Source organism: Hydra vulgaris, chromosome 14, assembly GCF_038396675.1.
Source record: "Hydra vulgaris chromosome 14, alternate assembly HydraT2T_AEP".
In the NCBI taxonomy this organism is placed as follows: Eukaryota; Metazoa; Cnidaria; class Hydrozoa; order Anthoathecata; family Hydridae; genus Hydra; species Hydra vulgaris.
In genome coordinates, this window is record NC_088933.1 from 41,622,311 (window position 1) to 41,640,290 (window position 17,980).

The following is a 17,980-nucleotide window of genomic DNA, read 5'->3' on the forward strand; positions in this document are numbered from 1 at the left end:
CGCATGGTCGGTTATTAATTTTATTTGTTCTATTTTATCTGGGTATTTTTTGTTTATAAAATTAGACCCTGTGGCTCAGTTCTTATGTAAATTTTATTATTGATTTGGGAAAGAATAGTTTGCTTAACATTATAGTTTAGCAAAGTTTTGGTTAGACAGGCAATGTCAATGTTAGAATCTGTAAGAGATCGATTAAAAATTGTGATTTTGTTACAGAGTGAGAGCATATTAGTTGTGCAGGTGGTTGGTAAACGAGTGGTGTTGATACTAGAGCAAGTTGGTTGGCATGGAGCGAGGAGTAAGGGCGCCGCGGATTTTGACGATTGCTTTATCACGGATGTTCCAGTGAAAGGGTGAATTAGCGTTATCAATTCGAAGTATTACGTGGTTTCAATTTGATACGGTAGTGATATCATCAACTTTTTAGAGTATAACATCACACTCTGAGCACAGGATGAGATCGTTTTTTGATACCACAAGTTTTTCATGTTATGATATCAAATTTCAGTTCAAGTTGAGAAACTTTTGTGAATTCATTTTGATCTCATAAATGTATCATGTTATGGTATTACAGATCTCGTAATATGAGATCATTATGATATAACTATACTATCAAATCGCTGACTGGGAGATGAACAAGACATGTAATGCAAAACATATTTATGAAGCAACACTTATTTTTGGCAAAATAATCTGAACCATACAACAAAAAATAGAATTATAGAGTAAAATATAAAAATATTTTATGGTTAAACAGTTTAACTGTTCCCTAATGCCCGTACCAAAATGAATTAAAGCAAAAGTTTAAATAAATTTATTGTTAGTGTTCTTTCAAATTGTTCTAAATATAATAAATTGAAGATGTTATAATTATTAGAACATCAAAATTATAAAAAATATGAAGATCATGTTTCATGAAAAAGCAACTGGCAAACATCTGACAATGTTGAAAGCATGCAACGCCCACGTGCACGCAAAATTTCAATTGCAACATTCACAAAGTTGTTTTTTGAATTCTTATTTAATAAACTCTTATTTTCACATCCGATAAGCTCGTTATTAAAGGAATTCTGCATATTTTCATTAATTATACTACTTGAAACTTCTTTTTGATCAGAAGAGTTTTGAAAATTTCTGAGAAATTTATGGTACGCTTTTTTTCCTTTTTTAGTTAAGAAAAACAGTCCCCCGGATAAAACAAAAAGTTGAGCAATGACGTTATAATCTGACAAATTATATTCCAAACTAGGAAGAACGAGTGAGCTTTGATTAATAAATATGCTTTGACCACGCCGTAGACGTGGTGCAAACATGTGTAAGCTGACACGGTGATTTCTTTCTATTGAACGAAAGATTGGAATTAACTCATTTGCTTCAAAAGAACTAATCACAACGTAGGTCGCACAGTCAGAATAATACTTAGGAGCCACAGCTATTACCCAAGATATTTCAAAGAGAAAATCATCACCTCTATTGGAATCTTCAATAACCATAGTGAACTCATTTGTTACCAACAAGTTACGACTCCAACCACTTATTGGCATCAACTTAGAAATTCGATATGTATTTTGAAAAATTTTATTAATAGGCAAAATATCAACAAGATTTCCATAATTTATAACACCAGTTTCGACTAGGTCTCTGATTTCTTTTGACAATTTTGGTTTATGTGGACTTTGACGATCCGGACGTTCAACCTGGCGTTCTTCTTCCAGTTCAGCTTCAAGTTCCCGTTCTTGCTCTTCGTCAAGAATATTAGCAAAACTTTTATTTTTAGATAAATATTGGTTGCATCGAGAAATGATATTTGCACCAAATGAGGTTAGGGTTTTTACAAAAATGTCGTTTACTCTATTGTTTTTCTTTAACAAATTAATATGTTTATTTAAACTATTCTCAATAATTTTTGGAATATATTCTAATGATCGAGATCCTCCGTAAAAATTTTCTAGATAGATTACTTCGTCTTCAGAACACCTATTACCAAGTTTTTGAAGACTATCTAATATTAAACTTCCTTCATAACTTTTATTTTTAAACATAGATAACTCAGCAGCTTCCTTTATAGCATAGCGAATACCTTGGAAGGACCAATGTAAAAGTCCAACGCGAATAGTATTACAGCTGTTATTAATTGCCCATTTTAGGATATCAGTAGCGTCTGGGATTCTGTTTGAATTATTCATTTGACGTACAATAGACATGTGGACATCTTTTGAGGCATAGAAATAAACGCTATGTCCATTTCCCAGCAATCTCATACGCATGCATGCTTGAACAAGGCGGTCTTTTGTAAGTCCTTTACCCAACGTAACACAAGCAACAGCGTTTATGGGAAACTTTAAATCTGTTCCCCTAGTATGAATATCATCAAGATATATGACACATCTATTAAGTTTGTGACAGTACGGAGAAACAGAAAGTAAAGAAGTACGACCTTTTCTATCACAAACCATTAATCTATCTTCCGTGTCAAAATACACTGCTGCAGACACTTCAGAAGGTAAAGAAATTTTAAGCCATTCAAGAGCAACTTTTTTATTGTCCATCTTCAACATTAGCGCACCTACATCAATTAAAACACAAGCTTTTGTTTCAATTAGCGTCTTCAAAATACATTTATCAATAGTATCTACACTCGAACTTATGTGATAATAGGTTTTATTTTCAGGTTGAAGTAAAAAGCTTAAAACCATAGCATTTGTTCCTGACAATTTAGACAAATCTTTTTGCGTAATGGTCAATGGAAATAGCAACTGCAATTCATTTGTGCCACTGAACCCGGTAGTGTAGTTTTTATTCTCAGATCCAAGCTTATTTTTTAAACATAGATCCCACGCTGATGTTGAAATCTTAGTAGGAAATTGCTTTGCTTCTCTTGGATAAACTACTTGATTTAACCAAAAGTTTACGACACTCATGCTGTAACTTAATAAAGAATATAACTTTTTTTTTTGTTCAATGTTGTCTAGATTAACTCCATTTAATTCGCGCAAATTGTTGGGCACATTATCAATCCCGATAGCTTTAATCCATTGTCCATATTCAACTTCTTTGTTTGCACCTTTATCTAAATAAAAAAATACCTCATCTAGCTGACTTTCACTAAGGCCACTCATATAGTAACTTATTTGAGTCAAAATGATAGCAATATCAGGATGACCAAAGTCAGTTCTTTCGACAGCAACATCTTTAGCACGAAATGGTACAGCCATTTTTGAATTTGTGTTTGATAGACTAATACCAAAATTAACTCTCCAACGTTTTTGAAGTGCCATGTGTAAAACTTCAAAGAGAAGTATGCCACGTAAAATTAATAACTCTTCCTTTAAAACAGTATTCTTATTAAAAAGTTTGGATAAACGCTTGTTCATATCTGTATCACTAATGTCGTTAGAGGTAATAAATAATCTAGCAAGTTCTTTATCACTTTGTTTTAACTTTGCTGCTACTGAAACTTGTGGAACTTCATTATTAAGAATTGAATCAACAATTAAGTAACACATGTCTTTATACATTTTCTCGTTGTTGCTAAGAAAACGAATATGTGAAAATGAATCGTATCGAGTATTGTCAACATAATATTCAATGTAGTTAGCTCCATACTTGTTAAATATTTTTTCCCCAAATTTATTAACTAATTTTAAAACTGCTTGAGAAATTATCCACCTCAGTTCACCACTGTCAATAAGTAACTGTTCACCAAGCGTGTAAACAACCTGGAATTTAACATTTAATATTTCATCTGCTTCATCAAGGATATCACGAATATGTTTCTGAAGCCAACAACGCAATTGATAAAAATAATTTGCAAAATTAGATTTTTTGCGGAAATGCTCCAATGTTTTTAAATTAAGAGATAAGCGGTATTCTGGTGTTGTCAACATCACACCACGCTTCAAAAGACACTCTTGGTGTATTCTTAGCATTTTTAAAGGGTTGAAGTTTAAAGCTCTGCGACATGGCACTATGTAAACTCGTCTGTTGAGAAGCCCACCAAGTTTATCCACAAGTAGTTCAAAATTTGTGTTTAAAAGAGAACGTAATACAGTTACTCTAACAACGTGCTCCGATGTAGCTAAAGAAACTGCAAGTAACGGAACAATAACACTGGTTTTTCCTTCTCCCATGTTTAACTGTTGAACAAAGTTTTCATTTGCATTTATCATGCTCTGGGCAACATCAATCTGTATAGGACGTATTAAAAAATTTGCCTCAAGTTCAAGAATGAGCCATTCAGGGTTTGACGAGGGAACCCAATTTTCATGACCAACGTTAATCCGTTCTCGAATGAGAACAACATCAGACGTTTTATTATGAATTAGCTTTAAACACCGAATGGCTCTTTGTTCGGTTGTCCAGGATACAATTAACGCACCGATACGATTGATAACACTTTGCGGAACTACATATTTAGCACCGATTGCAAGTAATGTACAAGACAGAGATGTTAAAGGTAGTATACACGGGATTATGACTACAGGAGTTGTTCTTCTCCATAATCCTCCATAAAAAAGAGCATAATCTACATTGTTATCATATTGCGGCATCATAGCATCCTCAACTTCTTTCCACAATTTTTTGGATTCAGAGTTACTTTTAAATAAACAACTTTGAAATTCCTTAATTAATTCAGTATTTTCTAAATCTTTTTCATTTGAATATGAATAATCGTTTTCAAATAAATTTTTGCAACTGTTTTCTAAATTTATTTTCATAAACTTTAATATATCATCATTATTGCCATGGTCATCTGTCATAGATTGAAGAAGAGACAACACTTCATGAGATTGGTTTTTTTTATTTAAAGAATCAGAACATGTCTTGGAATAAAACATAGGTACAGAAGATTTCTTTTGATACAAGTTTATTGCATTCTGGTTTTCTTCTGGATTATTAATTGGAATTTTGATTTCGTACGCGTTTGAGAGAAATGGATCAATACTTCTTGAAGTTGATAAAGGAGGAGCAAATAGTTCATCAAATGATGATAAAGCATCAATTTGAAGAGAAGAATTTTTTAAGCGGATTTGACATTCTACTTCATTGAAAAAAGATTTAAGTTTACCATTGTTATCCCATCTTAAAAATAAGTTCTTGACTTTTTTTTCTATTTCACATATATTCACAATATCGTTTAAAGGCATCGTTAATATTGATTGTTGTATGGGAAACTTATTTGCATGGTTATGATTGGTATTTAATATTTCAGATTTACTGATTGACTGAAAATCTACATTTTTTGTTTTCCACTGATTTTGAGCCATATTTCCTAACGTGATAATTGCATTTTGTTTGAAATTCTTATAACTTTTTTCGTCCTCTAAACACTTATTTTTAAGATTGATGTCATTAAATTCTTCTTTAATTACGCTGTGTATTTGTTCTAAATCAAATTCTGTTTCATTAAGATACTCATAATCTCTTGCTGACGGAGAATTTACTTGAATTTGAAGTATAACAACAGCTAAAAGGCTAAACAATAAGTCAATACTTTCGCCTTTAAAAGCTAACAAAGATAGCAAAAGACAAAAATCAAAACAATCTTCATGAACATTTTGAGCCAACACATATAACTCTAAGTAGTTGTCTAGAAAATCAAAGTTTTCAATTGTAAACACGGAAGATAATGAAAATGCTTGTGAACTATTTAGATTTACTTTATTTCTAACAATATTCCATAAATTAAAAGGAAGAAAACTAACGCCAGTTGATTTATAATAATCTTCCATTATTAACCGTGAAACATTACTCTCTTGACGATCATTAGTGTAAGACCACGCCATTTCTCTTTTTGGAACTCCGCCAATGAACTTTTCGTTTTCAGCGTCTAAATGAGCGCATGAGTTTAACTGTGTTTTATAACGCCAGTATGCTCTTTTTGTAAATATATTTTCTTGTTGGTCTGTTTTTTGTTGAATATTTAGAAACAATTCTTTATACATATCAGCATGATAAAGTAAAATATTTGACGCTAAAACCAAGCCCTCATAGCCATAAGTAGAGTAGAGATTTGGAGACCAGGTTACAGATTGTAAACGTTGTGAATACACATTAACTTTTTCCCGTCTCGGAGCTAAATTTGAAATGCTCTTTAGAGTATGCATTGCATTTTGGTCGAATGGTCTGCATGAGAAAGTACGCCCAATCTGCAATAAACGCATTGAAGATTCAGTTCCTGTTAACCTTGTAAATGGGTCTGGAAGCGAACTCGAGGTCACAGCATGAAGTAGAGATAGATAAAGCCAAGCTTCTTTGTTAGCAGGACCACGGAGTTCACAAAGTCGGTCATCAATGTTGTAAGAAAAATAAGGTGGAGAAAGTAAATTATAAAGGTTAATTTTTACATTTTGATGAATAAAAGATTTAGTTAACTCAAGTTTTTTTGAATGTGGTATAATTAACACTTTTTGTTGACCAATGTGATTGCTATCAATCAAAGGTTTATTCTCATGTAGCAAAAGACTGCTTTCTAGTCCAATGAGTGTTCCGATGTTACCTTGATCATTCGCAACAATTAAACCAACATGTTCATTTGATAATAACTTACCCGTATTTACTTCAACTTTAAAGCTTAAGTCCATTCGAGGTAATTCAACGTTGAGTGCAAACTCCTCTTTGTCCGTATAGAGTTCCATTTGTTCTTTCTTTGTTCGAAACTGTTTTTTTTTTATTTGTCTATTCTCTAGTTCTCTTTGAAATTGTTTTTGATCTGTAAGCACTTTTTGTTGTATTTTTGGATTATGTTGTTTTTTTTGAAATCTTTCTTCTATATTCTTTTTATTTTTACTCATCCATAAGTGTACATATTCCTTAAGTTCAATGCAGTTTAGACAACTATGAATTTCTTTAAAGGTGTCACTATTAATATCAACTAAATAACGTTTTCTTTGTAAATCATATAAGGTTTTATCCAGTACATTAAATCTATATGGAAAATGTTCTTTAGATTCAGCATTAAAAAAATTAACGTCATCAAATCTAATTGGTCGAAAATAAATGATCTTTGTTGTTTTACACAACCAATGACTGTATTTGTTAATAAAAAAATTTGGTAAATCTCCATTAAATACATCGAAAGGAATTAGTTCGTACTCATTACCTGAGCTAGACCGTTCTACAATAACAGGTTTGTGTTTTCGAATAGAAAACAAAAATCTCGAGCCTTGAAAATCGTGAACACTTACAAATGAAGAAAGCTGTCCAGCAGATGGTTGCACATCAAAAACATGTGCACCAAAAATTCTTTGATAAACAGATGATTTAGTAATAGCATCTGGAAGTCGTCCAACAGGATTTCCGTTTACAAGAAACTTGCCACTTAAAATATTAATTTGTAGTGTTACTGATGATTTATTTGAAATAAAGGTATTATAATACCATGCCTGAGATGGCTGTGGATATGATACCCAATGATACATGCAACTACCTTTACAAAAATCTCCCCAATAAGAGGTAAGAAATGTTGTAAATATATAGTTATTTTCCAAAGCAAATATCTTAATTGCAACATTTTCAAAACGCAACCCAATAAGTCTGACCTGTCGAAGCAAACTTTTTCTCTCTTCATCAAATAAAATATTGCTTAAATGAATGTTATCGTGAATTCGAGCTACTGCATGTAGCCAGTGAACCAAGGATTTTCTATTTATTGCATATTTATAGCATCTATCAATGCCAAAAGTAAGCGCAGCAAATGCAGCGACATCTATTAATTTTAAACGTATTTCTTGGATCTCATTTGTACTTTCTGTCATTTTTTTGGAAAGTAGACTTTCAATTTCAACAGCCCATGTTTGAGCAATTTTTCGGCATTTTTTTAAGAGTTTATAAGCTTTGGAACGAATTTTATCACTTGACAAAGAAAAAATTCTAAGAGTAGTTATTATAACTATATGGAGTTGATTGTGTTTCTTCCAATTTTTTTCAATACTTTTTAAAAAATTAGACAGACATTCTATTAAGACATGACAAAATTCGTCATTTTTAAGATCAAAGTGGCTTTCAAAAAATAAAAGAGGATCATCAATTTTATCTATTATAATCACGTTATCTTTTTCAAATGCAGGTCCTGCTTGCCATAGAGCCTGTGCAATTAAAGCAAATACAGATGAACTTTCAAAACTTAATGAACGCATTTCAATTGCTTTAAGCAACTTTCTAAGTTGTAAACGATGACCAGCACGTAGTGAACCAAATGCTTTATATTCATCAAGTTTAAGATTCAAAGGACAGTCTACCTGAGAAGCTAGAACTTCATTTTCTGTATGAGTTGTTTCTGCAATCCATGTCGCATCAATTTCATAAGGTTTTTTCAAAGCTTTTATTGTGCAAAATTTTTTTTTAATTTGTTTATGCACATCAAATTTACATTCAATTTCTTTATTTTTATATTGGATAAAAAGTTCTATTGTAAGACCACAAGGTTTAAGAACATCATGAACAGTGGAAGAAGCACTTATGGTATGAACTTTAAAGCGGGACGACGAAATTAATACAGCATTACTTCCTATGGAAACTAAAGATTTCAAGCATTCTGAACTGACCCATGAACTCAACTGCGGATGTGATTTCCATGGCTGTTTAATGCAAACTTTTTGAAATTGTTTATTCTCCAGTCTTTTATGAATCAAAAACAGAGCATCTCGAAGACATCGTATGCTGACTGGTATACAGAGTTCAAATACAATTGTATTTTGTTTCCAAACGCAATATTCAGGAATCGGGTCTTCATAAACATCAATTTTTATAGTATTAGCTTTATTCAATATTTCACATTTAAAGCAATATAAATTATATTTAATATCATGAAAATGCTCACTTTTATAATATTTTTCCATCAAACTATAGTATTTCTTAAGACTTTGTTCAAGCTCGTTCTTTTTATTTTCACGTTGTTTCTGAGCGTACAAAAGAATATCTTTTCTTATTTGTTGCATTGTTTCATTTTCTTTGGCTAGTCTTGGCCCAAATGAGTTCATATTTACGTTGGTTGATATAATGCTAGAGTTAATGCCAGACGCGTTTCTTTTTGTAAAATAATCTCGAACAGATTGTAAATATTTCATATCTTCAAGTAATGGTGTTATTAAGCTATCAAAGTACTTATCTTCAAAACTGCTATGATATAAAGCCAGTAGTGGATTTTTTTTTATGGCAATAGAGTCCAATGCAGCCGTTATTAGAAGTAGTGTTAAAACCATTCGACTTAACCCAATTGGATCATTAGCGTAGAAGTTTAAACTTATTTCAAAATATTTACAGAATAATTCAAATATTTTAGAACTGTTCTCATAAAACTGCGTAATATTTAGCGTAAAATCTTTCCACAATACCATTCTAACCCAAACTTCAAAATCATAAAGTTTTATTTCTGTTTCATCATTTTGATTTTGATTAGTGTTTTTAAGAAAAGTAATATCAAACAGGAGAGTTTTATTGTTCCAGCGGTTTACACATTCTGGAATTTTTACCTCCATTTTTGGAATTTCTTTTCTCTTAAATGCTTGGTCTATTCGAGTAACGGCTACTTGTTTTAAGTTATGAGTTGTATGCTCAGATAAACGAAGCTTTAAAACATTAATCTTTGAAATTTTACAACAAGTTTTTGCGTGGTTAATCCAGCGTCTGTCTGCTACATCTCTCTTTTTTTGCAAAATATCGCATCCATTCTTAAATACAATATATATCCATGTAATTGTTTGATTAGATAATTCCATGTTTTGTTGGAAATTGTCAATATAATTTTTCAACTTTTTAATTCTTCTACTTACCTTGCTTAACATCTGCATAATGATATCATTATCATCAAAACTGTCTGGTATATCTTTAAGAAAACTAGTCATGATATGAATCATCAAAGATTTGTAAACAATTGTTCCTTCATTTTTTCCAAGTTCTATCACAAGCATTATTTGAAGAACACATTTAATTGCAAACCATTCTCCGGAACGGCGCCACGGGTTTTCATATCCTTTTGTGTATAAAACTTCGTGACGTATTACTTTGTGAACACGTACAAAGTTCTCTTCTCCTTGTATCATTCCAGACATTGCTCCCAACAACCACGATATAACATACACGGGTTCAGCAACATCAAAATAATCAGCATTTTGCGCACCAGCTTTTAAAGCTTTTGTCAAAGATTCGTCCAAAGCTTTGTTGCATAATATTGCAACTTGCCTAGGAAACGCATCAGATAAAAACCGATCGAACGGAATCCAAACGGCTCGTTCAGGAAAAGTTTGAAATAAGTCTCCTTCAACCAAAACCATTTTATTATTTGGTAAAGCTCTAAACACACTCATAAGAGCATTTTTATAGTGTTTTGATCTTCTAACAGTTATAACAGAATTATGAGCTCGAATATATATTGCAAAGGTTTGACCAGGCTTTAAGGAAAAAAGTGCGTTCTTAATTTGAATTTCATCTACTGAGCTGCTTTGTATACTTTTCCAAATTTCCATTGTCTTTCGAACAAAATTTAAACCTAAAATGGGCATTTTTATGTCAGGTAAGTGGTTAAAGACAAACTGCACTAATGTTCCAGAACAACTTTCCTCTTCTTCTTTGTGCGGTAGTCGTCGAGTGAGAAATACATGATGAATGACCAAGTCAATTTGATTGTATTTTTCATTCTGAAAATACTTACTCTCCATTATCAGCAATTTCTAAAAACAAGACTCTATATATACACAATGGTAATATCGCACTTAATAATACGTGGAACAATCAAAATTCAGAAAACATTTTTAAAATAACAATTAAAACTTATAAAAAAACTATAAATATTAAAGTTTTAATGGTTGATTTTAATGTTTTTATAAATTAAAAATCAAATATGAAATAGAATTCAAAAAGAATTCAAAATAAGTTTAAATAAACTTAAATTATAAAAAAAGAATTAAATAAAATAAAAAAGAATAAAACATAAAGATTTTTTATAAATATAAAAACTTTTTTTTAAATATATCATCATTATCAATTTTTACTATCACTTACATAATTTTATTGGAGTAAAAACTCATTATTTAACGCGGTAGGTATGGGAATATAGGCAGTAGCTTAAAACATTTTTAAAACAACATTTTTTATATATAAATTAATATTTTTTAAACAAAAAAATATTTTTCTAAATCATACTTAACAAGCATGATTTAGAAACTTAAAACACTAGATTTTATTTCAACTACACTATAAAATAATAAATCTGTTGATGTTGTTTTTTTTATTTCGCCAGGGGGTTTGACACAGTGTCACATAAACGATTGTTGCGTAACTAACAGCTTATGGAATATACAAAATTCAACTGATTGAAGCATTTTTAAAAGAAAGAAAGCAATGAGTTGTGACAGGCAAGAATGTATCTTCTTGGAGAGAAACTAGCAATGGTGTGTGACAAGGGTCAGTTATTAAACCACTCTTAAACGCTTTGCCTGAAACTCTAACACACGTAATCAATGCAAATGTTGCACTGAACTGTTGAATGAAATACTTTCCTGTGCATCAAAACTATCTTTGCAATCAGATTTTGATTTAGCTTTTAAGTGGACTTGAGACTAGCTTGTAAAATTTAAAATTTCAAAATGTATGGTCATGTACTTTAAACGAAATAAGAAAAAATCACCCCTTTATACCAATAAAGAAAAGTTAAACATAATCTGAAAGTGATCTTAGAGTAATCTTTTAAAGCACTTCGAAATGGAAAAAATCATGTAATAAATTGGGTAGACAAAGCCATTTTAATGTTGGATTGGATTTGAAAATGCTTTGTTAGTTTATATATTAGATTCTTGAGATCATTTTATGTTTTATTTTGGTGCAATCATTGTTAATTTAATATTATGATTAATAATTTTGCGGATCGTTTCACTCATTCCAAACCATTATTTATAGAATTGAAAACTTCTAATATTTACGAACTTAATGTTTACAACGTTTTATACTTTATATACATGTGGAAAAACGACTTAACTTTACCTATCTTAAAGATCTTTTTTCTCAAAACCCAGTTAATAAATACATAATTAGAAATAAAAACTTTGTATATGAACAAATTTGCAGAACAAAGTTAAACAAGTTTTGCATTACAAAATATAACTCAATATAGTTCGAGTTACAAACAACAAATCAAACGTTCCTAATTTATACTTATATACTACTTATCCTTTTTTGAAATTTTAAAAAAAATGTGTAAATATTTTTATCTTGAAAAAACTTTGATGTGTATATATGTATCGGCATATAATGTATCGGCATCGCAACAACAAGTGTGATATCATTTTTTAACAAATATAAATATAGCTATCGCTAACGACAAGATGCATTGACTTAACCCTTATTGTCATTTACTGTTTAAAATTTAATAAAAAAAATTTTTTCTGTGAGTGTGACGAATTTTTGGGCTTATATTCTATGTGAGATTAACCAAGTTAAACCCATGCGTGACAAAATAATAATTCTCACATGAATTATTATTTTGTCCCGCGGAACAACGTTTTATGAACGTACTTTCACTTTGTAGTTGCTATGTTAGTTTTTGTTATACTCATAGCAATGATGGTATTTTAATAATGTGTTGCATTATAATTTTATCACTACATTTAGAAGTAATAAAGAATTTTCCTATAATAAAGTTATTAAACTCATTCATTGACACCTCGCAAAACAAACCTCTCCTATTTAAAATTGATTTGAATGTAGTGCATACAGGTACTTTTAGGGGCTCCCTGTGATCAAAATTAGCTCTAGAAGACCTCTTGGAGCTTTAAAATAAATTCCGCTGGGAGAGTAGATTTAAGAGTATATTTTATTGAACATATATATTGAATCAGTTCCACTTTTTATATGAAAGTGATACACCATTACTGAGAACTTTATTTTACTGAGAACTTTATTTTATGATGTACCTTTCTTGTTGTTTTTGTCTGTCTGTTTTTTTCGAAATCTCGAAAATGCTTTGAATCTTCTTAAATTCTAAATCTCGTTTAAGTATTTAAATATATATAAATATATATTACGCATTGTATTGAATGTATACGTATATAAACCGAATTGCAAATTTTATATTTACGTTGTGCAATACGTTATTTTTATATGTACATAAATATTATATTATATTACGATACGTAAATGTGCCGATTTGTAAATTTTTTATTTGAAAGATTTTTTTTTTTTTTTCGCAATTTTTATATTTTTTTTCAAACTTTTTAATTTTTTGCTTTTGTTTTTTTTTTTCAAACTTTTTAGATTCACTCTTTTGTATAATATTAGAACTTATAAAATTATATTTTTCACTATTTCACGAAGGGGCTTGATGATAAGACATTATATCTTCTATTTACTCCAGTCACATTGTAATAATTACAACGTGACTGGAGTAAATAGAAGATATAATGTTTTATCATCAAGCCCCTTCGTGAAATAGAGAAAAATATAATTTTTTATGAAGATTTTTAATATGCGGTATATCCATTTTTGTGGTATTGAGATAATTGACTTTTTTCGCCACACCATCATGTCTCATATATTTGATAAAATCATTATTGCTTAATGTATATATACATATTATATATATATATATATATATATATATATATATATATATATATATATATATATATATATATATATATATATTTATATTGTTTATTTATTTCGTTATTTAATAACTTTTACAATTTAAAAGTTTATTAATAAAAGCACTGGCGGGGCAAGTAGAAGACATTATTTTATCTTATTACCGAGCCCCAATCGTCCGTATTTACAATATATTTATACTTTACAAACTATTTATTGAAAATTATAAATATAAAAATAAATAACAATTAGTTTAAGAAATAATTCAAGAACGATATTCATGTTAAGAGTAATAATCAAGTAAACAAGAAATGAAAGAAAAGTAAAAAACAAAAACAAACAAATAAATTAATTAATTAAAGAGCACGTATTTACAAGAGCCACACTATATACGTATATTATACAAAGTATTTATTGAAAAATATGAAAATAAAATTTATAACAATTTGTAATAAAGTAATATTTAAATAAAGAACGAAAAATTAAAAATAAAAGAGTAGAGTAAAACCGGATCAAACCACACACTTATCAATAACCACACACTTATCGATGACCACACACTTACTTATCAATAACCACACACTTATCAATAACCACACACTTATCAATAACCACACACTTATCAATAACCACACACTTATCAATAACCACACACTTATCAATAACCACACACTTATCAATAACCACACACTTATCAATAACCACACACTTATCAATAAAATTTAAATAACTTTTTTACTTTCCGTCTTTTTTTTTTTATTAGATAGATAATAAAAAACTACATATGGTAATATAAATACATGTTAAAAAAATAATAATAAAATTATCAAAAATATTAAGTGTAAATAAAAAAAAGTTGTGCGGTTTTAGACGACATTCTGATAAAAACGCACACTTGAGAATTTTTAAATTTTAACTTTTTTTTATTTTTTTTTTAAACACAACTTATATTTAAGAAACCATATTAAAGTTTTTACATTTTTTGCAATAAAAAAATTTAGCTCCAACTACATATTTTTATGGTAAGCATGTTTCTTTGCACAACCGTTCCCGACACATCGAATTCTCACATTACAACATTTCTGTGTGTAACTGTACTCTACACTTTTTACATTTTGCAACTTTTAATTGTTTCGCCGCTTGGTACTTGTTCTTCATTATTGTTTTGCTGAGGTTGCTCAGCGTTGTTATGCTCAGACATTTGAGTACTTGGTATAGAGAGTCTACGCTTTGCGTTAAGTTTAGCAACTTTTTTTTCTTCATCTTTTTGTTTGAGGAACTCAATCACATTTTTTTCGTTAATACCTTTTCCGCCAAGTTTTAACATGTTGCACTGCTTCGATTTCTTAACATGCGATTAATGTCTGGTTTGAAAATCTGCTTCAACTCGATGCTGTTTTTGCAACGCTCAACACATGCTTGATACCTGTTAAAACTTGAAGCTGGTGTAGTTGAGAAAGATAATCGGTGCGTAGTTGGAGTAGGTGCTGCGGCGGCTGTTGAAGATGATGAAGTTGTGTCTGAGCAAGATGGTGTAGGTGCTGCGGAGGCATCTAAAGGTGATGAAGGTTGATTAAATGTTTGTGTGATTTCTAATACCTTATGATTTATGTTACCTTATTAGGTGGAAATAAGCCAGTGTACTGGAAACCAGCATTTGCATGCAAGCGTGTAAAACATTTACCACTCTCGTACAGCAGTTTGAGCAACTGTGGAAAATTTCGTTTATCTAAATTCTTACATTTTAAGCCTTTGTAATACTTTGTAAGAATTTCTTTCCATGCTTGTTTGACATGACAGTAGACACCTCTAACCAATGGTTGTAGAATATGTGAAGAATGCTCTGGTAGACAAATCAAGATTATATTGTGTTTTTTGCACAGCATTTCCGCTTCCGAAGTTATGTGAGTAGTATGCCCATCTAATACTAAAATATTTATTCCACCAATTTGCTCAGTTTCGGGTAAAAATACTTTTTTCAGCCATTCAATAAACGTAATGTGCTCCATCCTGATTTTGAAATTGAATATTTGGCAACTGTTTACAGTATAATGAATTTTTTCATTGTTACCAGTAAGTTTAAATGTATGTCTTTTCGACACACTACGGTTGCTTTGCCTTGATCACCCGAAAAACCTGTTTCATTACAATTCCAAATATGCGACCTAGAAATTATACCAGTTTGTTGATATTGCTTAGTGACGTATTCAAAATAACAATCAATTATTTTTGGTTTACAAGAAGCGGCTTTTTTAGATGCTAAGTTATCCGCTTTTTTTGTTGAAATTTCTTTTGACCATCTCTTCATAAAGGTATAAAATCAGTCTTTACCAGGCTTTCCATTTTTGAATAAGTGCAGTTGATCTTCGCGTTTAAGGCAGCCACATACAAATTCTAGGATTTCAATTTGGGTTAAACCATAACACCAGTCACCAAGTAATTGGAACGCATGCACCATCAACCTTTCTATTTCATTTGAGAGTACCGTTGTTGCACCTGAGCCATGGAAGCCTTTGCTGTTGTTATTTTTGCGATCTTTGAGCGTTGAGACTGAAACGTCATGTTTGAATGCAGCTTTTCTTAGTGATGTTTTATTTTCTTTCATATCAGTTAATGCAGCTGGTATATCGTTTTCCTTTTGTTTTTTTAATGAGTTTAGTTTTAGTTTTAGTTTTTTTAGTTAAAGTAAGTGATTTAAATTAAATTGAGTGAATGATGATTATATTGAGAAATAATATAATAATTGGTTTTTAATGAGTAAGAGATGATTATATTAGTATAATTAATATAACAAATAACATTTTTAATTAAATCGGAATTACCACTTAGTTAATTACATTAAAATAGGCGCTTAGTCACTTGCGAAAAACTAAACTAAGTAATTAATCGAGTGTGCGGTTTTATTAGAAAAACGAGTTTTTTTTACTTTTTTGATACTTTAATTAATTTTTTTTCTAGCTGCATAAAAATTATACCATATGAATTAAAATTAAATTTCCAACAAGATCGTGCTAAAACTACTTTTATATCATTTCAAGTTCAGCACTATTTTGTTCGATAAGAAATATATAAAAAAATTTTGACTCCCGATAAAATTGTATAAAGAAAGAAAAAAATGGAGTTGAATCGGCAAATAACTTTATCAATTCGAATAGAGAAGATAGTTCTGTATTTAAATCTATTTTTATTTTTTTTATTGCCATATCCGTTTTGTTTTTATTTGATAATTTCGATCAGTGTGCGGAATGATTTGGTGTGCGGAATGATTTGGTGTGCGGTTTGACCCGGTTTTACTCTACTTAATTTGAAAAAACCGAAATATTTATAAATATTTTCAAAAAACCGTAATATTTATGTATTCAAAAAACCGTAATATTTATGTATATTTTCAAAAAACCGTAGTATTTATGTATATTTTCAAACCAATTTGAATAAAAGTAAAATAAATAACAATTCATTAATAGTTAAAAAAAAAATTTTCAAGAACTCAGATTACATTTTAACAATAACTTTTAAGACACCGTACTAAAATAATTAAAAAAAAAAGTTGATAAATTCTGAGACATATTTAATATAATTGAAATTTAGTTTAAAAGAAGCATTGAAAATCGGATATGTTAAAATCCATAAATAATCACTCATGTTTCGATTCATTTTTAAACTGTTGTATACTAACTTTTTTCGTATTTGCAATATTGGGAGACTTTTTCCAAAATAAGCTCCACGATATTGAATTGAATATGTAATTTGTTTCGAATTATATTTAATTTTCAAATAACAATTAACTATATTTACAATATAGTTATTATCTGAAAATTTTGTCGGGTATTTAATACCCAAAGAATTTTTGCATTATTTTACATTGCACTACTTTTTCAAAATAAGACTGAAGTATTTTAGGAGATAGTCCCATCTTTATTTTATACATGAACATTAAAACTTGTTGTAAGTTGATTTTATAAACGTTTAATGCGTCTTGTATACGCAGAAGAGGCTCGCATGGTACAATTTTATCAGCTCCAAATAATATTCTGGGCGCATGTTTTTGTTTGCTGTACAATTTTTTTAATTTTTTATGATTTGTACTTGCCCATGCAATATTACAATAAACGAAATAACAATGAATGAAAGAAAAGTATAAACTTTTTAAAGCTTTATTATTTAGATATAGTTTAGCAATATATATTATGGCAATATTTTTTGATAAATTTTTCAATGCTTTTTATATGATCACTTCACCGTAAATGTTCATCTAATATTACGCCCAAAAAAAAAGTTTCTCTTTTACCAATCTATAAAACTGGTGATCGTTCTGATGTCTCAAACTACAGACCAATCTCAATTCTTACCTGCTTTTCCAAGATTTTAGAACGTGTTATGTATAACAGACTGTTTTCTTTTT

At 29.8% G+C, this 17,980-nt stretch overlaps 1 protein-coding gene across 1 annotated transcript in view; it reads right to left on the reverse strand.

Annotated features, from left to right (window-relative positions):
* Nucleotides 1-659: 659 nt before the first annotated feature.
* Nucleotides 660-17,980, reverse strand: part of LOC124806063 (uncharacterized) — a 40,378-nt gene continuing 23,057 nt past the window's right edge. Inside the window, exon 2 of the mRNA XM_065817471.1 lies at nucleotides 660-10,670. Coding sequence (XP_065673543.1) covers nucleotides 906-10,658 — 9,753 coding nt within the window. The 5' untranslated portion in view covers nucleotides 10,659-10,670 and the 3' untranslated portion in view covers nucleotides 660-905. The remainder of the gene's footprint in view (nucleotides 10,671-17,980) is intronic.